Genomic DNA, 25,062 nt, shown 5'->3' with positions numbered 1-25,062 from the left:
GCTTCAGCCCCGGAAGATTTTACCCCCTTCCTGACCAGAGCACTTTTTGCGCTTCGGCACTGCGTCGCTTTAACTGACAATTGCGCGGTCGTGTGATGTTGTACCCAAACAAAATTGACGTCCTTTTTTCCCCACAAATAGAGCTTTCTTTTGGTGGTATTTAAACACCTCTGCGGTTTTTATTTTTTGCGCTATAAACAAAAAAAGAGCGACAGTTTTGAAAAAAAAGCAATATTTTTTACTTTTTGCTATAATAAATATCCCCCAAAAATATGTAAAAAAAAAAGATTTTTTTCCCTCACTTTAGGCCGATACGTATTCTTCTACATATTTTTGGCAAAAAAAATTGCAATAAGCGTATATTGATTAGTTTGCGCAAAAGTTATAGCGTCTACAAAATAGGGGATAGTTTTATGGCATTTTTATTGTTAATTTTTTTTTTTTTTACTAGTAATGGCGGCGATCTGCGATTTTTATCGGGACTGCGACATTATGGCGGACATGTCGGACAATTTTGACACATTTTTGGGACCATTGGCATTTTTACAGCGATCAGTGCTATAAAAATGCATTGATTACTGTAAAAATGTCACTGGCAGTGAAGGGGTTAACCACTAGGGGGAGATCAAGGGGTTAATGTGTTCCCTAGTGTGTGTTCTAACTGAAGGGGGGAGGGGACTGTGTAGAGGAGATGACAGATGTGTGTAAACACACAGATCCCGGTTCTCCGTGTGCCCCGAGAGATCGCGGGAGTCCGGCGGTGATTGTGACCGCCGGGCACTCGCATCGGCTCTGTGGGCGAGCGGGGGGCGCACACCCCTAGTGGCCAAATATAAAGGTGACGTAACATGACAGCAATTCCCGCAGCCGAGCCATGTTGCCACAGTAACTGCGGCGGCTGGTCGGCAAGCAGTTGAAGTTGAACTCTACCTTAACCTTCAGTTTTGCACAATTTTACAGACTCCCTCTCCTGTACTAAAATGACTTAAAGTGGAAGTAAACCCTCCTATCGTTTTCAGCCAAGGAAGCTCCCATCTTGGCCTCTGTTTAACCACTTGCCGACCAGCCCGCCGCCATTCTACCGCGGCAGGTCAGCTCGTTCCGGCGAATCACCGTAGCTGTATGTCGATCCATTTTTACAGCTATAGCAGGCGTGCACGGCGGGGGGGGGGGAGCTGATGTACATGGCCGGCGGCCGCGATGTCTGCCGGTCACCCGCGATCGCTCCACAGGGAGCCAGATCGGGGATCTGTCAATGTAAACAAACAGATCCCCGTTCTGACAGAGAAGTTCAGAGTGATTGTCTGTTCCTAGTGATCAGGAACAGCGATCTCTCTCTACTCCCAGTAAGGGTGAGCTCAGGCGTGTTGGCAACCGCACGTGCAGAGCCCGCCAGGAAGTCGGCACTGTGGAGCGCTTATCGCAAGCAGTGAGACATTTTCCCGATCTGCGGCTGCAGAGATCGGGAAATGTCTCACTGCCTCTGATTAGCGCAGCGCAGTGCCGACTTCCTGGCGTACTCTGCACGTGCGGTTGCCAACACGCCTGAGCTCATCCTTAACTCGCTGTCAGCCCCCCTCCCCCCACAGTTAGAAACACCTCTCAGGGAACACAGTAACCCCTTGATCGCCCCCTAGTGTTATCCCCTTCCCTGCCAGTGTCATTTATACAGTAATCAGTACATTTGTATACCACTGATCGCTGTATAAATGTCACTGGTCCCAAAAAAGTGTCAAGTGTCAGATCTGTCTGTCACAATGTCAATGTCGCAGTCCTGCTAAAAATCGTTGATCAACGCCATTACTAGTAAAAAAAAATAAAAATGCCATACATCTATCCCCTATTTTGTAGACGCTATAACTTTTGCGCAAACCAATCAATAAACGCTTATTGCAATTTTTTTTTTTACCAAAAATTTGAAGAATACATATCGGCCTAAACTGATGAAGTTTTTTTTGGATATTTATTAAAGCAAAAAGTATTGTTTTTTGTTTTTTTTAAATTGACACTCATTTTTTGTTTATAGCGCAAAAAATAAAAAACGCAGAGGTGATCAAATACCACCAAAAGAAAGTTAAAAAAAAGGACATCAATTTTGTTTGGGTACAGCATCGCACGACCGTGCACTTGTCAGTTAAAATGACGCAGTGCCGTATCGCAAAAAATGGCCTAGTCATTAAGGGGGAAAATCTTCTGGTTTTTAAGTGGTTAATCTGCAACTGCCATGATGTTGCACATGTGATCCGTTATGACACCAGCCATTGGATGGTTTGACAATTTGGTTGAGCAAGCAAATGTGAGGGCTAGCATTTCCGGCATGCTGGGAATGTTAACTGTTTTTTGAAACCTTCAAATCAATGGCTTTACTTCCGCTTTTTTCCGCACCCCCCCGCCCCTGCAAAATAATAGCATTATGTTCTAATATGCATCACTACTAGCACATTATGAAAGACTTGCTCTGGAAAGAAGCCTTCCAGCGGCGCGCTGTCGCTGCTGACAGGGCTTCTATCTTCACCCGGTCACAAAAAGAGGGGGACCCAAGGGGGAGGGACGGGATGGGTACCAGTACCACCCAGGGAAAAAGAATTCGTCAACAAGGAACCAGCAAATTAGCAAAAATATGAATAATTTATTATAGAAATTGAAAAATTCCACATATACACCAAACACAAAATCAAAAAATATGACATTAACACAACACACAGATGGCCACCACTAAACACACACAAAAACATCCAGCTTGATTAATAGATGGAGCATAGCATAACAAAAAAGTCTCATGAGTGTCTCAACAAAATTGTTGGTCAAGGCTGGGAAGTAGGTGTGTGCAGCCGTATAATTATAATTATTTACTTAATGTTTGTTGTCTTCCGGTTTGAATGGCAGTCTATTCGTTGTGCTGTTGCCAGGCCAACAGATAGCTGATGTAACCACGTTTGTAAGTGGGAGGGCTATATAAGTTGTTCGCTCTGGCAATGGCGCATGCTCTGAGGAAATCCCTGTGACGGATGAAACGCGAAAAAAAACCTCCGTCTATTAATCAAGCTGGACGTTTTTGTGTGTGTTTAGTGGTGGCCATCTGTGTGTTGTTCTGTTCTTAGACAACGTTGTCTATTTTATTTTCTTAGTGGTGGTCTTTGGTTCACTTAATGTCATATTTTTTGATTTTGTGTTTGGTGTATATGTGGAATTTTTCAATTTCTATAATAAATTATTCATATTTTTGCTAATTTGCTGGTTCCTTGTTGACGAATTCTTTTTCCCTGGGTGGCACTGGTACCCATCCCGTCCCTCCCCCTTGGGTCCCCCTCTTTTTGTGATATGCCCTCAATTCAGAGGAACACACCCGGTCACTTTAATTAGACCCTATGGGTGTTTTGCAATTAGCTCTATCTACATACAGATGCTACTAGGATACTTCCCTCATCTGTTATTTTCAATACTGAATTAAGCAAAGTCTTTCGGATCATAGATTCTCCCTCCCCTTTTTTATCTTCACCCGGTTCAAGTTTTTTTCTTTCTCAAAATGCTTGGTCTTTTTTCATTTGTTTAGCAAAAAATGAAAAAAGAAAACCCCAGTGGTGATTAAATACCACCAAAAGAAAGCTCTATCTGCCCCAAAAAAATGGCCTGGGCAGAAAGGGGGTGAAAGTGCCCGGTATTGAAGTGTTTAAAGAAGGGGTCCAGCCTGGGTGAAAAAAATTAAAAGTCAGCAGCTACAAATACTGTAGCTGCTGACTTTTAATTTAAGGACACTTACCTGTCCAGGGAGCCCGTGATGTCGGCACCCCAGCCGATCTTCAGATCGACTCCTGGGTGCTGCCGCCGCCATTCCTGGTAAGGGAACCCGGCAGTGAAGACTTTCGGCTTCAGAGCTTGGTTCCCTACTGCGCAAGCACGAAGCGCGCTGTGCTTTCTAATTGGCCCAGCGGTGGGGGAAGGAGGAGGGGGGGGCGAACTTCCGTGAGATCAGTCGCGGCCCCGTCTCTGGAAGTGGGGAGGGGGACCTGCCAAAAACAGGTCCCCCCCCCCCTCCCCCCGAAAGGTATCAAATGTGGCACCGGAGTGGGGAAGGAAGCGTATAAGCGGATGTTCCACTTTTGGGTGGAACTCCGCTTTAACACACACTTGCATTTTATTGGTGGAAATCTGCACTGCCGGTAATCCCCACTAGAGGTCAGACTTTATACATCGCAGCTATTGATGTGTATCAACTTGTTGGCTATCCACTGTGAAATTGGAATCTGCTAGAGAGAATATATTTCTGTGTTCCAGGAATGGCACAAAGGCCCATATAACTGTATATACCTTATCGACCCCTCTCGCCGCCTGTAAAAGCAATCCAGCAGCTAATTAGCCAGTCGGATGGCTACCGAATGTCTGTAGCTGTATGCAGCGTCCTGGTATAACTGGTATAACCACTTCAACTACTGACTGTAAAAGTTCGTATTGTGTTCAAGTGGCGAAAATTCAGAAGTGATTTATCTTGGTCTGATTTTTTTTTTTTTTTTTTTTTTACCTCTCAAAAACCTGACGTTTTTTCAGAGTTGTGTAGACTTTTTATATCCACCGTTCATCTTTAATTAGAAGACGTCACTGAGTGTGATAATGGTCAGATCTGTAAATAGCTCTGGGGCAGATTTCTGGGGCAATCTTTAGCCAATCTTATCATTTTTAGCATTCCATCTCATTTATTTAATCTGATTCGTATATATTTGATATGTTTCCAGCTGCAAAGGAGAGAATCCTGATCAGCCTGAAGAAGCACAACGCCCCGGTCCCTGGTACTACATTGCAACTGATGAAGCCACCCGTATCGGCCATTCCGCCATCTTGTTTTCTCAGCACCCAGGATGCCATGAAACTTGTGCACAAAGACCTGACAGTCCTGCAGCAGCATGCCAAGTAAGTCGCAAAGCAATAGCAAAACCTAATAGAGCAGGATAAGTCTTGTTCCATCTACAGAGAAATGAACTCCCGGCATGCTTTGCCTGGCGCTGGATGTGGGGAACGCTTTGATATGTTCATTGTCATTCGTTGTCGGTGCTAGATACTGAGTCTACAAAATGTTTAATTTATTTTGTTAAGGCGCTTTAAAACATGAGATGATAATTGCCCTGATGCAAGTCTGCTATATAGTGGACAACCCAAGATGAAACTTTTTTTAAAAAAAGGGGGTTAAGTCGTTATAGAGTTTTTTAGGGTTAGGACCTGTAAAGGCTTTTTATTGCTGTATCTTCCAGGCAAAGACTTTAAAGTGGTCCTAAAGGCTCAACGTTTTTTTTTTTTTTTTTTACCTTCTATGCATGAAGGTACAAAACCTTCTGTGTGCAGCAGCCCCCCCCCCCCCCCCAAATACTTACCTGAGCTCCATAGCAATGTGCACAAGAGCAGTGGCTCTCCATGGACTCTCACTCCTCATTGGCTGAGGCCGCTATTGGTTCCCGCTGCTGTCAATCACAGCTAATGAGAAGGGGGGCTGAGCCGTGGCACTGTGTGGAAGGGAGGGGCCAGGAGCCCTGGCGGGGGACCCGAGGAAGAGGAGGATCCGGGCTGCTCTGTGCAAAACCATCGGAAAGGAGGGGTTTTGGGACTTTGGGAGGCCAAGGGATCAGTCATCATTGGTAGAAAATGACATGATAAAGACCCAAATATGGAATAATAGTCACATAGTACATACACAATGATTGATACATTGTGGACAAGGTAAATGGTGATGCGGGGCAAATGATCCTTATGAAATGATAAAATCATTCTAGAATGCCTACCTCATTCAAAGTCCCAAAACCCCTTCTTTTCATGTATACATAGGGGTGGAGACTCATGTCTCATTTAAAGTCCCAAACCCTCTCCTTTAACTGTGCAAAACCAATGTACAGAGCAGGTAAGTACGGCGTGGTTGTCATTTAAAGGAAAAAAAAAAAAAGACATTATCCACTTGCTGACCTCAATACGTATATATACTTTATTTTGTTAAGCGCTGAGCAAACTGTTGGCACTATATAAAACCTGTATAATAATAATCTAATAATATACTTTGTGGTCTGCAAGTGGTTTGCTGGGGTTATGGTTGACGATATCAGCCTTAACCCCGGTACAGTTTTTTTTTTTTTTTTTCTGCAGGCGGCACTTCTCAGGCTTACTGTTACCACCAGTTCGCCCTAGAAACGATCCAACGGTGTGGCCGTCTGCTCCCGTAGGCGTTCAAAAGTTGACACTCTTTGATTGACTCTATGGCTTTGGAGGACCGGAGTGACATCATGACGGCACTTCCGGTCCAGGCTGGAAGGAAAAAAAAATGAAAACAAAAGATACTTTTTTTTTTTTCTTTTTTTTTTTAATAATTTGCTTTTAAAGGTAAAGAGGTTTGGGGTCTCTTTGACCCCAGATCTCTTCCTAAAGAGGACTGGTCATCCATATTTCTATTACAAGGGATGTTTACATTCCTTGTAATAGAAATAAAAATGATATAAAAAAAAATATAAATGGACAGTATATAAATAAAAAAATAAATGTAAAATAAATAAGAAAAAAAAAAAAAGAGAAAAGTTTTTAAAGCGCCCCATCCCTTTGTGCACGCACATGTAAACAGTATTCAACACATGTGAGATATCGCCGCGAATGTTAGAGTGAGAGCAATAATTCTAGCACTAGACCTCCTCTCTAAACAGGTAACCTGTAATGGTGTTTTAATCAACGCCTATGGAGATTTTTAAGTACCGTAGTTTGTCGCAATTTTAAAGCGTGACATGTTCGGTATCTATTAACTTGGTGTAACATCATCTTTCACATCATACAAAAAATTGGGGTGTTTTGTGTTTTTGTTTTTTTAATAAAGTAAAGTGTATTTTTTTCCCAAAAAATTGTACTGGCAAAACTGCTACGCAAATACCGTGTGACAGGAAAAATTGCAACGATCGCCATTTTATTGCCTAGGGACTCTGCTAAAAAAAATTGTATCATGTTTGGGGGTTAAAAGTGATTTTCTAGCAAAAAATAGTGATTTAGGGTACTTTCACACTGAGGCAGTTTTCAGGTGTTTTAGTGCTAAAAATAGCACCTGCAAAGCGCTTAAAAACTGCCTCTTCTGCCTCCCCAGTGTGAAAGCCTGAGTGCTTTCACTTACACCTGAGAGCCTGAGTGCTTTCACACTGGGGCGGTGCGCTTGAGAGACGGGAAAAAAAGTCCTGCAAGCAGCATCTTTGGGGTCGTTTGGGAGCGTTGTATACAACGGCCCCTGCTTCCGAAGCATCCGGAAAAAGCGATTTGGAAGCGCCGTAACAAAAGGTGCTATTAACCCCTTATTCGGCAGCTAAATAGATGGTAAAGCGCCGCTAAAACTAGCTGTGCCTTACCGCTAACGGACCCGCTACCCCAGTGTGAAAGTGCTCTTAAACTTGTAAACAAAAAGTGCCTGGTCAGGAAGTGTTGAATAACTTTGTCCGTTGTCGCCTGAACAGGGGGTTAGGGAAAATGTCACTTGTCTAGGTTATAAGTATCAGGGTTGTTGTGTCACTGACACTGGAATCAGAAAAATCACAGTAACAGCACACACACACACTGAACAAATCAACACCGACTGCTTAAAAAAAAAAAAAAAAATGTGATAACTGCAGGTTTGAAGGTATCTATAGATATAAGGCTGGATTCACATCTATGCATGTTGCTTTTGAGCGTTTCTGCAGTGCTTTGTGCGGTGCTTGCCACATTTTTGGACACACCTTTTTACCTAGATTTTACCAGGATTTGCGTTTTTTTTTTTTTACACTGTGTATAGCTGGTTGCTAAGGAGGGGCCGGGAAGCCAGCTGTCGCGTCCTTAACAACCGATGAGTCATCAGCTGTCAGCGGGCATAAGGACCTCTTCCTGACAATCCTGGGGGCCCCCTTATATCGCCCCCCCCCCATGTGAATGGGTATCGGGTACATTGTACCCCTACCCATTCACCATAAAAAAAGTCGTGTAGTGTGACAAAAGACAATAGACACTTTTTGACAAGTCCTTTAATAAAAATGTTTTCTTCCCCACTTCTTCCTCTGGTCTTCTCCTTCTTCCTCTGGTCTTCTCCCTCTTCCTCCGGTCTTCTCCCTCTTCCTCCGGTTTTCCTCCTCTTCCTCCGGTTTTCTCCCGGTTTTCTCCCTCTTCCAGGTCTTCTCCTTCTACCGCTTCTTCTTCCGGTCTTCTTCTTTCTCCTGTCTTCTTTGCCAGGTGTGGGGGGTTCGCTCGCTTGTCCCTTTCCTGGCCTGCCGGGCTGCATGATCGGATAAGGGTTTGAAATTTGGGCGGAATCCACGCCATTTTTTATTTTTTTTTTAAATTCTGGCATTTGGGATCCCCTCCAAATCCATACTAGACCCAAGGGCCTGGTATGGACCTGGGGGGGGGGGACCCCCACGCTGTGTGTTTTTTTTTTTTTTTTTTTTTATTATTATTTGGCTTCCCGGCCCTCTCCTTAGCAACCAGGAGAGGTTGATAAGTAAAAAAAAACACGCAAATCGCGGTAAAAAAGCTGTAAAAGCGTGGTACTTGCATTTTGGATGCGGGTCCATTGAAGTCTATTACATGCAAAACGCTGCATTTTGCAGACCCTTTCCAAAAACACAGAGGCATAAAAATGCATTGACGTGTTCCATAGGAACTCATGTTAAAAAAATTTCCCTGCATTTCTGCAAAATGCATCAAAAAACGCATTCGTGTGAATCGAGCCTAAGGTGGTCATTGGCTGAATTATTTCTAACCGTTGCACCTGTGTGCATCAAACAAAGCTTTTTCTTCCTGGGGAGTAGCCAATTGGCCAGAGAAGGGAAGGTTTTATTTTTTGTTGCATTTTATGAGACGGGTATCTACTCCTTATTCTCTGTTACTTTTAAAAGGCAAACATCTTTGGAATTTATTGGCAAAGTTTAGTTAACTTTAAAATCTGCTTTATTTAATCAGCAAACAGAAAAGTGACAGGCTTTGTCTTCAAATTGAGTTTAATTACTGCAGCTCGGAAAAACTTAACCCCCCCCTTTCATGACCAGGCCATTTCTTGTGATACGGCACTGCGTTAATTTAACTGAAAATTGCGCGGTCGTGCGACACTGTACCCAAATAAAATGCATGTCTTTATTTTCCCCAAAAAATAGAGATTTCTTTTGGTGGTATTTGATCACCTCTGCGGTTTTTGTTTTTTGCACTATAAACAAAAAACTAACAATTTTGAAAAAAAAAAGATATTTTTTATTTTCTGCTATAAAAAAATTTCAAATAATAAAAAAAAAAAAATGTAAAAAATTTAAACTTCATAAATTTAGGCCAATATGTATTCTGCCAAACTGAGCGACCGGGGGAGAAGGGCCTTAGACAGGGAGATGACCAGAAACCCGATGGTCACTCTAACAAAGCTCCAGCGTTTCACTGTGGAGAGAGGAGAACCTTCCAGAAGAACAACCATATCTGCAGCACTCCACCAATCAGGCCTGTATGGTATAGTGGCCGGACGGAAGCCACTCCTCAGTAAAAGGCACATGATAGTCTGCCTGGAGTTTGCCAAAAGGCACCTGAAGGACCTCCAAACCATGAGAAACAAAATTCTCTGGTCTGATGAAATAAAAATTGAACTCTTTGGCCTGAATGACAAGCGTCGTGTCTGGAGAAAACCAGGCACCGCTCATCACCTGGCCAATACCATCCCTACAGTGAAGCATGATGGTGGCAGCATCATGCTTTGGGGATGATTTTCAGCGGCAGGAACTGGGAAACTAGTCAGGAGCAAAGGAGAGTTGAATGCAGCGATGTGCAGAGACATTCTTCCAACAGGACAACGACTCTAAGTGCACAACCAAGATAACAAAGGAGTGGCTACGGGGACAACTCCTGTGAATGTCCTGGAGCCAGAGCCCAGACTTGAACCAGATTGAGCATCTCTGGAGAGATCTGAAAATGGCTGTGCACCGATGCTCCCCATCCAATATGATGGAGCTGGAGAGGTCCTGCAAAGGAGAATGGGAGAAACTGCCAAAATAGGTGTGCCAAGCTTGTAGCATCATACTCAAAAAGACTTGAGGCTGTAATTGGTGCCAAAGGTGCTTCAACAAAGTATTGAGCAAAGGCTGTAAATACTTTATGTACATGGGATTTTTTTTTTTTTTTTTTTTTTAATACATTTAGATTTCAAACAAACTTCTTTCACGTTGTAAGGGGGGATTGTTTGTGGAATTTTGAGAAAAATAATGAATTGAATCCATTTTGGAATAAGGTTATAACATAACAACAAAATGTGAGAAAAGTGAAGCGCTGTGCATACTTTCCGGACGCACTGTATCAACAGTATACGGTCAGCAAGCGGTTAAACACAACAGGTAAATCTTCCCATCAGCACAACACAGTCCTATATGAATAACTCTCAGCGTCCCAGCCACAGCACACACAGTATTACAAAGTCTCTGTTAACCTCCCTGGCGGTATTCCCGAGTGTGGCCCGGGGTGAATTTTCACCACACTCGGGATCTCGTCGCAGGATCTAGGTACAGTTACTTACCTTGTCCCCAGGACCCTGCGATGTCTCCCCGCTGTGTGTGCGAGCTGTGTCTCCGCTCAATGTATCACAGTACTGAGCTCTGTTCCCTTCGAGTGTTGCGACGCATGGGGACGGAGCACAGCGCCAAATTCAAAAAGTTAAAAACACACAATACATGCAGTACACTGTAACCTTTCAGATTACATTACTGTATCACATTATTTCACATCACCTTTGTCCCTAGTGCTTTGTCCAGTGCCCTGCCTGCACTTTTATATTATATATATACTGTTCTTTCTGCCTGGTAACTGGAGAATGTCCATAGCAACCAAAAAGTGTCCCTTTTACATCAAAAGCAGTTCAGACAGCTAGAAAACAGCGATAGTAAATTAGAACACTTGCAGAATTAATAATTTGTGGGGAAATTCGTCGTCAAACACTGAAAGTAAAGACAGCGACAATTCTGCAACTGAGCAAACTTTATTATTATTATTATTGAATAATTTTTATTACTATATTATTATTTATAATTTTTTTTATAATATTATCATTTATTATTTCATGTTTCAAACTTTATCATACCCGGGTTGTGTACTAGACTCTTGTTTGGACAGATTTAAGTGTGTTATTCCTAAGAATTGCATGCCTTCCATGCAAAACGATGTACCGCTTTGAGCATCAAAATTCTGACATACTGCCAGGTTAAAGGCAAGCTCAACAAATGGGTAAATTTTAGACTGCCGAGTCTTTCAGGCTGCTGCAGCTCTCCTCTGTGGACTGCAAAACTGACAACATTCATCCTTTCTGATCAGCTGCTTAATAAACAGGCCTAAAGGGGAAGTACCTGCCCTCTACAATGAACCCCTCCTTAACCTGTCCCAGGCTGACTCTCTACAATACGTTATGATGCACAATAATGGGTTGCATTAAGGCATTCCATTCATTTTGAAGGTAGAGCCCAAGAATACCGTGCCTGAACCCATTTTGGGGAATTCACAGCGTGACCAAGCATGGTACTGTGTTATTGTGCATTGCATTGAACTACTTTAGGGTGTTGGGGTGCCTTTCAGAATGATTGAACGGGTACATATGCATTGACATACTGTAATACCCATACTAATGTAGCTAAAAAAAGGTGAAGCTGGCCTTGAAGCAAAAAAAAAAATCTGGCGGTTTAGTCCTGATCCCAAATATTTGCCTGTGCACTTCTATCCTGTTCAAGCCATTACTAATTATACAAGTTTCAAGAGTCTGTACATTTGTTGTGTTCGATGTGCAGAATGCACATTATGTATTAACATTGCTGATTGCCTTAAGTATGTGTTTTGCAGAACTTCCTCGATGCGAGAGTCCCAACAAGTGGCCTTAGACAGTGAGATGCTCGATACCATCCCTAAGCTCTACGTCAACAGAGAGGAGCAAATCGAAATGAAAATAGAGTGCCGCAGCAACCTCAATAAGACCTGCAGTGGGCCGGCAGTTGTGATGGTCAAGGTGAGGGGGTCCTACTTAACCAGGAACATTGTTGGAATGAGAATTGTCTCAGCTGGTCACCTGAATTTAGTTGTTATGGGCCAACTTAAAACTTCAGCGGTAAAGGAAACATTCCAGTCCTAGACTCTACAGAGGACCACAGCTGCTGTTCTCTTCAACTTTAAGCCCACCTCCACTAGGTAGCAGTTCAATGCCAGAACTTAAAGATGCTTTTGCATTGGACTTTTTGGAAGACGGAGGGCTGGGTTTAAAGTTAGACTTGGAAGTCAAAGCTTTGGGGTTGATTTACTAAAACTGAAGAGTGCAAAATCTGGTATAGCTCTGCATAGAAACCAATCCGCTTCCAGGTATTTTGTCAAAGCTTAATTGAACAAGCTGAAGTTAGAATCTGATTGGCTACCATGCACAGCTGCACTGGATTTTGCACTCTCCGGTTTTGGTAAATCATCCCCTTTCTGTACAGTCAGGGCCTAAGATCCAGGATGTACACTTTTAAGCTTAATGGCTCCATGGGCTGTTTTTCAGACAGCAGTTTTGCTGCCAAGGCTAAATCTGTTCAGCTAATTATCTGCTTAAAGCGTATCTAAACTCAGGGCGAAAAAACATAATATAATGCAACTTTCAGTCCTTAGATGTCATGGCTGCATTAGTTTCCTTAGATTTCATTTTCAGGTTTTTCCCCCTTTACTTTTACCTATTAATCCTGCCAGTATCTCACTGTCCTCGATCAAAAACGCTAACTCACAGTACTGTGTCTATGGAGGAACAACGTTGTCACCCTAAGACAGGGCTATAGAACACTTCTCCATCTCCTCTTCTCCATGACATCAGTGGAGGTGTTCTATAGTAAAGAAAGAGGTAGGAACAATGTTAACTCCTAACAGAAAAATGTGGACTGGATCACTCAAGCCCAACATGAAGAACTGGATGAAGAACATGGACTGGATCACTCAAACCCAACATGAAGAACTACAGATTTTACTGGCTCAGCATGGAAGATGACAAATGTATTAATAAAACATAGTATGCTTTATTATACGTATTAAAAGCACACAGAAAAAAAATAGAATAAAAAGGAATTCCTCCAAATGACCCAAATAGTTAGCAGGACCTAGGGTTGGATACCCTGCTCAAAATGCCAGAAATCTGAATGTAAATTACAAATTGTAAACAGTATCTACAGTATAACAATAAACGTGAATACAATAGTGTAGATCTCCAGTCGGAAAGGTCAACACGTTTTGCTAATAATGCATGGCTTCTTCAGGACCCAATGGGATGAGATGGTATTAGTAAATATAGTGGGTGACGGGGCATCCAAAAATAGCCCTGGGGGTGGACACAGGGGCATCAAGACCAAACAGGACATGCAGTAGACGGCATAGCAGTGTAAAAATCCACTAAGATTGTAGAGCAGGTTAGCAGGCTAAAGGTATACCAAGGCAATAGAGTAACTAGAAGGCACCAATGTCCCCCAAACTCAGGTAAATGTATGGCCTATATATTGGTACAAAACGCCTGCTAGTAATGTGGCATCCGACAAAAAGGGGGGTACCTATTAGCCAATATGTTGGCGAAATACCGTGGATTAGGGGAACATCAAACCTGAAATCTCATCCTGCTGTCACGCCATGCCGCCCATAACAGTTAAGTTAACTGCTAACAGTCAACACTGTTGCGGTTCTTGGTATAGTAAGGAAATGTTAACCTATGGGTACACATACCTTGCAGACATGGACTGGCACACTTTATACACCATATTGATCTTTATTTCTAGGAGCTCTGGCACACCTCCCACCATCCCATAGTCGCATACACATACATCAGCTGTAGAAAGGCATTAGATTTCTGCCATTCAAATGGATCTTATTTGGTAGCCAAGAAGTCTGGAGGAGACCACCATTACCAGTTATTGAGTTAACATAACTAATAGCAGGAATGGACGCTGGTTGCTGCTCCCAGGCTTGTTTTGTATGCCATTGTCTGGATTTTCAGGTGCAAGCAGCATGGAGTTTCTTTCTCCCCATACAAAGTAAACTACAAAAGACCCAGTTGGACGCAATGACCTTCGTGATCAAATAAAAAAACTTTGTTTCAGACATGCACAAAGATGCTCTGCCTGGGACCTCCTCATTTTAACGCGTTTCTTCTTAAGCACAAGTTTAGAGCTTAGAGTAGAGGTTTATGGTCAAGCCTGATCTTAGGGTGAGATACTTTAGTTTTTGGAGGTCCCAGACAAGGCAGGGCTTCTTTTCTGCATTCCTGGAACAATACCGTTTTACTGAAACATGGAGGTCATTGGTGTGCGTCTGGTCTTTTGCAGTTGTGAGTGGGCTAACAGAACTTGTAACAAGTTGTTTTCTCCAGTTTGAAGGGATGCAGATGGATGAGGCTGTGACCCAGCAGCTACATGTCCTTCGCAGAGAGATGAAACAGCTGCAAGCCGAAGCCACCAAACCCACAGCACTCAACATTATAGAAACTGCAGTGCATCTGGAGAACTTCATCACGTGAGTTTTCTACCAAAATAGGTTTGGCCATTGTTGTCCTGTGTACATTTTGTATGTTTATGTAGTGTAGTGAAGATATTTCATGTTTTTTTTTAATCTTTTTATGATTTTAAAGTAAAGCTGAATAGGCAAAGTGCCAGCTCCTCTTGATAACCCTCTGCTGCTCCTGCTGATGCTTGCCATATTACTTACGGGACCTCTGAGAGGAAAGCCTAGTGTATACTCCATTGATAGGTATGCTAGTAGAGCATTGCACCCCTAAGGACAGGACAAAACTTTAGTTCCAATATGTGGGCAGCCCAAGGGGTCCCTAGAGTAGCCCAGACAGTAAGAGAAGGTTGAGAGAGCGATGGGTGAATTAGCCAATAAATGTTTTTTCTTTATCGTACATCACGGGACACAGAGCAGCCATATTGTCTAACTGGGTTATACGCCACTTATAGGTGAATGGACACTGGCAAACCAAAAAAGACAGGAAGTCCCCCTCTATATAACACAGGAAGTACCTCAGTTTTTTCACTAGTGTCTTGTAAGGTGATGGTCATGGTTGGAGAAGCTCTCCATGATCTAGCTAAGAGAATGGTCCTGGAACAGATGCTGGAGGATTTCAAGGGCTATAAAATCGGATCCATCCGGACGGTGATGCACTAAAATGGATGGTACCCGAACCTCGTTTATGCAAAATGATGGGGTATTGCCTGTAATGTGACCCTTTGGGCACTGGACCCTGGGATCTGGACCCTTGGTAAGAAAAAACCCCAAAGAAAATCCGGCAGGGTGCTTTACAGGTCCAAAAGAGTGTCCCCATATTCAAGACGACCCCGTTCTTGAAGGTCCGAAAGTCCCCGCCGTGATGGGGAAAGATTGGAATCTAGCTTTTTAGCAGAATCCTGCGGCGGGACTGGTAAGTGTTTAAAAAAAAAACAAAAAAACTTTTTGCACTTGTTTAAACCGAAAAATTTATTTGCAGTCTCTTACTTTTTATAGAACCAGGTGTCATGTTTTCTCTGTGGTAGCTTCCAGCCGGGTTGACAGGAGGCCGGCGGCTCTTCAGATTCCCCCACCCCTGTACACCTAGTTCCTACTCCAGCGCCTTTGGCCCTTTCCCGCCACTATTTATAGTGGCCATATGGGGCGCGCACGTGGGAATGGCACGACGAGCGTGCACAATGGACGTGCACATAGGAGGGATGCAATAGGTGGACAGGACGCTACGAGCGTGCACATGCCAAACATGCACGCCGGACATGCGCAGTAGGGGCAGAAGCAGCCATATTAGGAGCTGTTCCAGTCCTAGGCTTCTGTAAGCAGAATGAAGGGGACACAGAGCGGTGTCAGCTGGGCAGGTGAGTCACTATGGGTGAATGGACCAGGGCACTGCAGGTCCTGTAAGAGCTGTGTACTGCAAGGACTAAGTATAGCATTTTGCAGGACGGTTGAAGTGCGTAAAGTGGGGTTTTATTACCACAAGTTTTTGTCTCAGGCATGTCTTCCCGGAAGAGGAGTTGGGGAGGCACAGCAGGAAGGGGTGCAAATGCACAATCATCGGTATTGGAGGATGCTAGCCTTACATCTGCTGTTTTTAACTCTCCTGAAAGACCTGAGGCAACTGCCTAGTCTGAGCCGTTAAGGTTGTCAGGCATTGTAGCAACAGCTAATGCGTCTGCCTCAATCTACGTCACAAAGGACAACTTGGCATCAGCTTTAGCTGAGCTGGAGGGAAAAATAGCGGGTATGATTGCTTCAGTTTCCCAAGGTGCAAGGAAACGGGATAAATCCCCTTCACCTGAGCCCCCACCTGCATTGGAACAGGATTGGGCAGAACAGGTGGAAGAGGTGGCAGTAAATGACCGGGAAAAAGGTCAGACCACAGACTTAACTTTTGAGGAGTCAGGTTCTGAAGAACCATATTCAGCCTCTTAATCCCAGAGACCGCTAATCCAGTCCCTCATGGAGATGGTCCAATCAGGACTTAAATTGCCGCTTGTAGAGGTCCCTGAGGTTTCCTTTTCTTCTTTAGGATCCCTGCGGCCTCCACAGAGTTCACAGGCATTTCCCTTGCATCCGTTGCTAGAGCAGATTGTGTATGCTGACTGGGATCAACCTGATAAACTTTTTGTTCCTCCTAAAAGGTTTGCACTTTTGTATCCTATGGAGGAAAAGTTTATAAAGACATGGAGTATGCCTTCTGTGGACACTGCCATTTCCTCTGTGAATAAGTCTTGCCTGTCCTGTAAATAATGCCCAGGTGTTTAAAGATCCAGCAGATAAGAAATTGGAGTCTTTATTAAAGGCCTCATTTGCTATTGCCGGGTCTGCTGCACAACCAGCAGTGGCAGCTTTTGTATCTGTCAGTCTTTAAAGGATCAGGTGAGGCGGGTAACCAAGACTGTTCCCAATCAGGGGGTATCTGCTTAAGATTTGGCAGAGTTACCTCGTGCTTTATGTTTCGCAGTCGATGCTCTTAAGGTTTCCATACAACAGGTGTCCCGGTTGGCCCTGCTATCATATGCGCAGGATTCTTTGGTTAAAAAACTGGTCTGCGGAATTACCCTGCAAAAGATTAATAGCTGGTTTTCCCTTTCATGAGGAGAGGCTATTTGGAAAAGATCTGGATAAAAATATCCAGAAGATTTCGGGGGGTAAAAGTGCTCTTTTAAGGTGTCTAGTGCTTCAGTACCCAGCACTTCAAATGTATGGCAGTTTTGACGGCCTTAGCCGTCCGGGTCTAGGGCAAAGCCTCAAGGCCAGGGGCAGAAAAAGCCCTGGGCCCAGAGACCCCCTAAAACCAGTCCCAAGCCCTCCTTTTGAAGGGGCGCCCCCACTCACGCGGGTGGGGGGGAGGCTATTGGAGTTCTCAGACGCCTGAGAAGAAGTGATCTGAGACAGTCGGGTCATTTCTACGGTGTCTCAGGGGTACAAAATAGAATTCCGGGAGCTTCCCCCCTCTCGATTCTTAAGGTCCAACGTCCCCATAGATCCGGTAAAGAAAGTATTTTCTTCAGGTAATAGATCATCTAAGGTCACAAGGATTAATTTCAGAGGTTTCAGCCAACAAGAGATTCGAGGGTTTTTACTCAAATCTTTTCATAGTCCCAAAGCCAAATGGAGATAGATGTAAGGCCTATTTTGGACCTCGAGGCCCTGAATCAGTTTCTAAACATTCGCTCTTTCCGGATGGAATCAATTTGTTCAGTTGCGGCCTCCTTGCACAGAAAGGAATATTTGGCGTCCATAGAAATCAAGGACTCGTACCTACACGTGCATAAAAGGTTTCTGCGATTCGCAGTAGGCAACCAGCATTTTCGGTTTGTGGCCCTGCCCTTTGGGTTAGCCACGACACCTTGTGTATTCACAATGGTACTGGCTCCAGTATTGGCAGTTCTAAGATCTCAGGTAATATCGGTTGCAGGATACCTGGACGATCTGTTACTGATAGATCAAACGGTTCCAGACCTGATGCAGAGTCTAGCCCAGGTGGTTTAATTTTTGGAATGTCTGGGTTGGATTCTGAACTGGTCAAAATTGGCCTTGCAGCCAGTTCAATGCCTAGAATATCTGGGGCTAATATTAGATACGGTAAAGGCAAAGATTTTTTGCCACCATGGAAGGTCAGAGCCATGAAAGACCTCACCCAGGTCATAAAAGGGAAAAAAAATATCCCTCCATTAGCCTGTGCATGAGGCTACTGGGGAAAATGGTGTCCTCATTCGAAGCAGTTCCTTATGCACAATTCAACTACTGGACTGGCACATGTCTCTTTGGCTTAAAGTGCGTCAGAGTCTCAGTTGGTGGATAACCAAGAATCTTGTAAAAGGAAAGTCCTTTTTGCCTGTGGTCTGGAGGGTGATGACGACAGAAGCTAGTCTCTCTGGATGGGGAGCAGTCCTAGAGGAGGCCACTGTCCAGGGAGGGTGGTCCTGGAGGGAGAGGAGCTTGCCTATCAACATTTTGGAGATTCTGGCAGCTCGCTTGGCCCTAAGCTTTTGGACTTCCAGACTACAGGGATGTCTGGTGAGGGTCCAGTCGGACAATGCCACGGCTGTCACATACATCAATCACCAGGGAGGCACCAGGAGTCAGACAGCCCAGAAGAAAGTGAATTGCATGCTGACCTTGGCAGAAATATTTGTTCCATCCCTATCAGCAATGTTTATTCCGGGAGTGGAGAATTGGCAGGCGGACTTTCTGAATCGCCAGCAAATGTTTCCAGGGGAGTGGTCCCTAAATCCTGAGATCTTTGCATCAATCTGCTGCCGATGGGGGGGGGGGGTCCCGGATGTAGATCTGATGGCGTCCAGGTTCAACAGGAAACTAGACAGGGACCTGCTTTCATTAGGGGCTGATGCCTTGGTAATTCCGTGGGATCGGTTTTCCCTGATATATGCCTTCCCTCCAATCCGACTGTTGCCAAGGTTACTACGCAGGATCTGGGAAGAGAGAAAGCCGGTGATCCTAGTAGCTCGAGCCTGGCCCAGAAGGACTTGGTACGCAAAGATCGTAAGACTGGCGGTGGGAAACCCATGGGTTCTTCCACTCCATCCGGATCTGCTCTCGCAGGGTCCAGTATTTCACCCTGCTTTATGGTCTCTAAATTTAACGGTTTGGCTGTTGAAACCAGGATCTTAAAAGACCAGGGCTTTTCTGGGTCAGTATTGTCTACCATGTTAAATGCTAGAAAGCCAGTCTCTAGAAATATCTACTATAGAGTCTGGAAATCCTGTATTGCCCGGTGTGAGGCAAGAAGGTGGCACCCCCGTAGATATGTCATCGGGAGAGTTCTGGCTTTTCTGCAAAAAGGAGTCGATATGAATCTGGCCTTAAGTACAATTAAGGGTCAAATTTCAGCCTTAGCAATATTTTTTTTAAGAGGCCTGTTGCTTCTCACTCCTTAGTTCGAGCATTTGTACAGGGGATGATTCGTCTGCTTCCACCGGTCAGGCCGTTTCTGTGCCCTTGGGGTTTAAATTTATTCCTGGGAGTTTTACAGAAGCAGCCTTTTGAGCCTATCCAGCAGATTCCTCTGGTCCTCTTGACAAGAAAATTTGTTTTCTTGGTGGTAGTGACGTCGGCCAGGAGGGTGTCGGAGTTGGCAGTTCTGTCCTTTTAAAGAACCTTATTTGAACTTGTACCAGGATAGGGCGGTTTTGCGGCCACAACCAGAATTTTTGCCCAAGGTTGTGTCCAGTTTTCATCTAAATCAGGATATCATTCTACCTTCCTTTTTTCCAAATCCACAGTCTACAGAGGAGAAATTATTTCACTCTCTTGATGTAGTATGGGCTATCAGGGTCTATCTGAGAATGTTGGCTCAGATGCGGAAGACGGATGTTCTGTTTGTATTGCCAGAAGGTCCCAAGATGGGATAGGCAGCATGTAAGTCGACTATTTCCCAATGGATCCACCAAGTGATTGTTCAGGCATATGAATTAAGGGGTAAAGCCAGTAAGGGCACACACTACCAGGAGAGTGAGTGCTTCATGGACAGTTTATCATCAAGCATCGATGGCTCTGATTTGCAAGGCTGTAACTTGGTCTTCGGTGCATACATTCACTAGGTCTTATCAAGTGAATGTTAGGACTCAGGAGGATGTTGCATTTGGACGCAGTGTACTGCAGGCAGCAATTTAGATCCTGTTGTTCTAATGGTGTTTCTTTGGTCATAATGGGTTCCCTCCCCTCAAAAGCATTGCTTGGGGACATCCCAGTTAGTTATTATGGGTGCTCTGTGTCCCGTGATGTACCATAAAAAAATTAGGATTTTTTCTACAGCTTACCTGTAAACTCCTTTTCTTTGAGTACATCTTTGGGACACAGAAATCGCACCCCTCTCATCTGGAAAGTTTGCTTGCTACAAAACTGAGGTACTTCCTGTGTAGGAGGGGTTATATAGGGGAGGACTTCCTGTCTTTTTTGGTTTGCCATTGTCCATTCACCTATAGGTGGTGTATAACCCAGTTAGTTATTATAGCTGCTCTGTGTCCCGTGATGTACTCCAAGAAAAGGATTTTACAGGAAAGCTGTAGGAAAAATCCTAATATTACTGAAACCCAGACCAATATATGCCAATTGATGCAATTATAGCCCTTGAATACAGATGTTATTTCCTGGGGTCTGGTTCCATCTGTGGATAGCAGAGGGGTATTGGACTGTTCTGCATGTTTTAACTGCTACACTACAAAACACTGACACTTTTTTTGTGTGCTTAGGGCCCTCGTCAATGCTTATAAGGGGCATTCTCCTGTGGAGATACAGAAAATCGGGATTGGGACATTCTTTGCCGTGGTGGAGTTTGTGTGTGACGAAACGCAGCGGCACCCTCCATCCCGACAGTTCTTCACCTCTTGTATTGAAATACTGGGACAGGTAGGTTTTGGTATTGTATTTAATTTCTCTATAGTGCAATGCTTTGTAGTGTAATTAGACCGGTATCATCTGTTCCCAGAGGGTCCATATCTAAATCTAAAATTGAATTGCTAGCAAAGGAGCAGCATTTAGTACCCGGAGATCATTTTCATAGAATGTCCAGTATGACTCGGCCCAAAGAGTTGCACACAACAGAGTAGGATGATGTGTAAATAGTTTGATGTGATTGTGTGACAAACGGACAATATTTTGGCAGAAAAAAAAAAAAAAGTACAAAGCACTAATGCCAATTGCTACAATGTTGATTGCTGGGTTTAAAGCGGAACTTCAGTAATTTTTTCATCTTCCCATCTATTAAATCTTCTGCCCTTGTTGTTGTTTTAACTTTGGATAGTAAAACATTTTTTTTCTGCCAGTAAATACCTTATATAGCCCACTTCCTGTTTCTTCTCTGGTCATTAGCCTAGGCTTATGACATCATGCGCAGCTCTCTCTCTCACTCTAGTGAGAGTTTGCAGGGAAGGGAGGGGGGATGAGTCGTAAGAGGACCAATGAAAGCTGCAGAGCTGGAGGTGTGTGTCTGTGTAAATCCAGGATGTGAACAGGCAGCAGCTTCAGCTGCCCACAGTTGAAATGGTTGCAACCAGACTCAGTGGAGGGAGATTTCTGCAGCATATTTGGCAAGTACAGAATCACAGTTTATATATAAAATGATATGAAAAGTGGTTGAAGGGAAGCTTCAGAATGGCAAAGATGTTTTTATTACAAATTATGTGAGCAGACTGCAGTTCCTCTTATCACAATCCTGCCCTTTCTTAACCACTTCAGTACAGGGCACTTATACACCTTCCAGGAGAAAAGAGCAACAAGGGTGGGACTTTAAATGAAATGCGTGAATGTCAAGAAACGAAATTGATGAACAACTAGGAAAATTTATTTGATTTATAAAAATATAACATGCATATAATAAAAATATCAATCACAAATAGAAATATTGGCAATAATAGCAGCAATTATACATGATGATATGAATTCAACAATTTTCCATGGTACACCAACTAGCTGTTAATATACAACCATATGATATAGGGTATTGGCGCAGACGACTGGCTCCTCCTCTACTTGCATCTGCCAGACGCGGGTGAGGAAAAGCCGATCAACGGCTCTTCCTGTTTACACTGTGATCAGCCGTGATTCGACATGGCTGATCACTTGGTAAAGAGTCTCCGTCAGACTCTTTACCTAGATCGATGTTGTGGTGTGTCAAACTGACACACGACACCACTGATCGCCGCAATGCGGCTGTTATCCTGCTGGGCGTCATATGACGCCCGGTCAGGATATTGAAACCATTTTGCCGCCGTCATTTTGCTGTATGGCGGGCGGCAAGTGGTTAAAGAGTAACTCCACTTTTGTGGGGGGGGGGGAAATGGCAAATAAAAAAAAAAATATTATAGCACATATGATTGCGACACTAATCATTTTGTAATGGAATGTTATTAAAAAATACCTTTCCTTTTCAATCTGCAGCCAATGTATTTTTCTGAGAATACAATGCAATATGGCTACCTGGAGTTTTCTGTACACAGAATATGTGCTGACCACTCCCCAGAAATATCATTTCCTGCTTGTGTGATTGGCTCACCAATTTTCCCAGAAGTCTACACTAAGATACAAGTCAGATTTCAGGTATCACCTGCAAGAAAAATGTCATTTTTTGTGAGATACTTTCAATAGAAAATTGAGTCTAAAGGGATGCAGGCCCAGCAGATTTCCTCATAAGTGCCCTGTAGCTGCACACCTGACAGTTAATTATGAAACCACTCCCATTAGACCCACTCAGTACAGAGGCACAGACAAACAAACAGGGATTTCTTCAGAAAAAAAAAAAGGTAGGAATCTGCAACAAAGTTTGTTATAATCCTTGCAATGTACATCGATCACCCAGGGGGAATGTTTTTTTTCTCAACAAAAGTGGAGTTACGCTTTAACCATTCTAGCACAAAGGAACTCTTGAAATAACGCTCAGGTCTCAAGGAACCCTGCTAAAGATTATAGTATGTACAGTTCATGGTATGTTCGCATAATTAACTAAAGAACAAATACAAGAAATAAAGAATTCTTTTTACATTTTCTTAATAGTAGTCATGAAATTAAAGGAGAAGTACAACCAAAGTTGTTTGGCTATACTTCTCCTGTGGATCACAGGAGTGCAGTTCATTCTACGATCGGGAAACATTGCGACCATATGGTCGGGATCCACCCACATCCCTGGACCAGCACCCGGCCTAGCTTCTCAGCGAGCCGCTGAGAGCCTAAGCCGGCCGCACCCACCCCCTTCACAGCCCAGCGCTCCAATGAGCGAGGGTGGGGGGTGCAGAGCAGAGAGCCGGTGACTGATAGTCACCGGCTCTCTGCTCACGGAGCTGTGAGAACCGAGCGATCTGCAGTGTTTGATTGCTCGGTTCTCGGTTTTAGAGCTGACTGGGGATAGATGCAGCATCAGATCGATGCTGCATCCAGCTAGGTAAGTATGATTAACAAAAAAATGAGAATCCCATACTTCTCTTTTAATAATAATTGGCAGATTTTTTTTTTCAGATATTGAACATTATAGTGTCCTTTTTACATTGGTGGTCAGTGGAAAAGGGCTCCCTTAAACAGGGGGTTATTGTGTGAAGCACCTCCCTTTTGTTGCTGGTCAAGGGAGACTGACCCACTTACATTAGTGGAAAGAATTTTTTTTGGAATTTAACGTGTATCCTCACAGGGTGACACTGTGGATACACTAATAACAATATGCCAACGTCCCAATATTGAATGGAAAAAGATAAGAAATTGCAAAAATGGACTTTATAGGCACACACATAAGATAAAAAGTATTTAAGATTTTAATTGGATAACGTTAAAATCGTAGTTTACAAAACATAAAAAGAAAATGCATCACATGTGTTTTCTTTGCATGACCCCCAAGGACTCCAATAACACCTCCAAATATTGTAATCTAATCCAATCGGATGTAATTAGAAATAACAAGTTGCAGCATCCAAGAGGAGTAAAGTGCATGGAGTGGTTGAGTCACACTGTGAGGTCACAAGAAGATTTTTCGCTCTACATGTTGCGCGCACAATTGCGCTTCTTCAGGAGCTTGCAAGATCTAATGAACATGTAAAAAAAAACGCATTGAATGAATATAACATAATATCCAATACATAAATCAAAAAACAGTATAAGTTTTCTAATTACATTGGATTAGATTACAATATTTGGAGGTGTTATTTGAGTCCTTGGGGTCATGTATTAGTATGATGTGTTTTTTCTTTTTATGTTTTGTAAACTACGATTTTTAACTTTATCCAATTAAAATCTTAAATACTTTTTATCTTATGTGTGTGCCTATAAAGTCCATTTTTGTAACCTCTTATCTTTTTCCATAAATTAGTGGAAAGTGTAACCTGTTATATTGCTGGTTAGTGTGGTGTCCCCTTATAATAATGAGCATTAGTCCTGTGCCTCTGGCTCTGCTGAGTGACGTTGGTACTGGAACTTAACAAGCACTTTTATATAGAAGAATAATCCACTCATATTCCTTGCTCAATGAACCTCCAGCAACCACTGGACGAACACTGGTTGAGAAAGGCTGCATAATATAAAAACATTGAAGTGTTAGTGCACCAAAAAAAAGACCCCCAATAAATACCTATACAGGCATATACACTCACCGTCCACTTTATTAGGTGCACCTTGCTAGTACCGAGTTGGACCCCCTTTTGCCTTCATTCTTCCTGGCATAGATTGTTGGATACATTCCCCAGAGATTTTGCTCCATAGTGACATGATAACATCACAAAGTTGCTGCAGATTTGTCAGCTGCACATGCATGAAGCGAATCTCCCGTTCCACCACATCCCAAAAGTGCTCTATTGGATGAGATTTGGTGAGTGTGGAGGCCATTGGAGTACAGGGACCTCATTGTCCAGTGGTGAGATGATTGGAGCTTTGTGACATGGTGCATTAACCTGCTGGAAGGAGCCATCAGAAGATGGGGACACTGTAGTAGATGGACATGGTCAGCAACCAAAAGAAAGGATCATGATTATCAATGCAGTCCCATCAGTGCTGCCAATCAGTGTCACCCATCAGTGCAGCCTCATCTACGCACATCAGTGAAGGAGAAACATTTCCTGTTTG

General features: G+C 43.5%; 1 protein-coding gene across 1 annotated transcript in view; it reads left to right on the top strand.

The window, feature by feature from the left end:
• EPG5 (ectopic P-granules 5 autophagy tethering factor) overlaps positions 1–25,062 on the top strand; it is a 194,787-nt gene that overhangs the window by 113,035 nt on the left and 56,690 nt on the right. Inside the window, exons 26-29 of the mRNA XM_073629339.1 lie at positions 4,731–4,905; positions 11,833–11,995; positions 14,363–14,505; positions 20,715–20,871. Coding sequence (XP_073485440.1) covers positions 4,731–4,905; positions 11,833–11,995; positions 14,363–14,505; positions 20,715–20,871 — 638 coding nt within the window. The remainder of the gene's footprint in view (positions 1–4,730; positions 4,906–11,832; positions 11,996–14,362; positions 14,506–20,714; positions 20,872–25,062) is intronic.

Source organism: Aquarana catesbeiana, linkage group LG01 (assembly GCF_042186555.1).
Source record: "Aquarana catesbeiana isolate 2022-GZ linkage group LG01, ASM4218655v1, whole genome shotgun sequence".
Classification (NCBI taxonomy): domain Eukaryota; kingdom Metazoa; phylum Chordata; class Amphibia; order Anura; family Ranidae; genus Aquarana; species Aquarana catesbeiana.
This window is presented reverse-complemented; position numbering and strand designations above follow the sequence as displayed.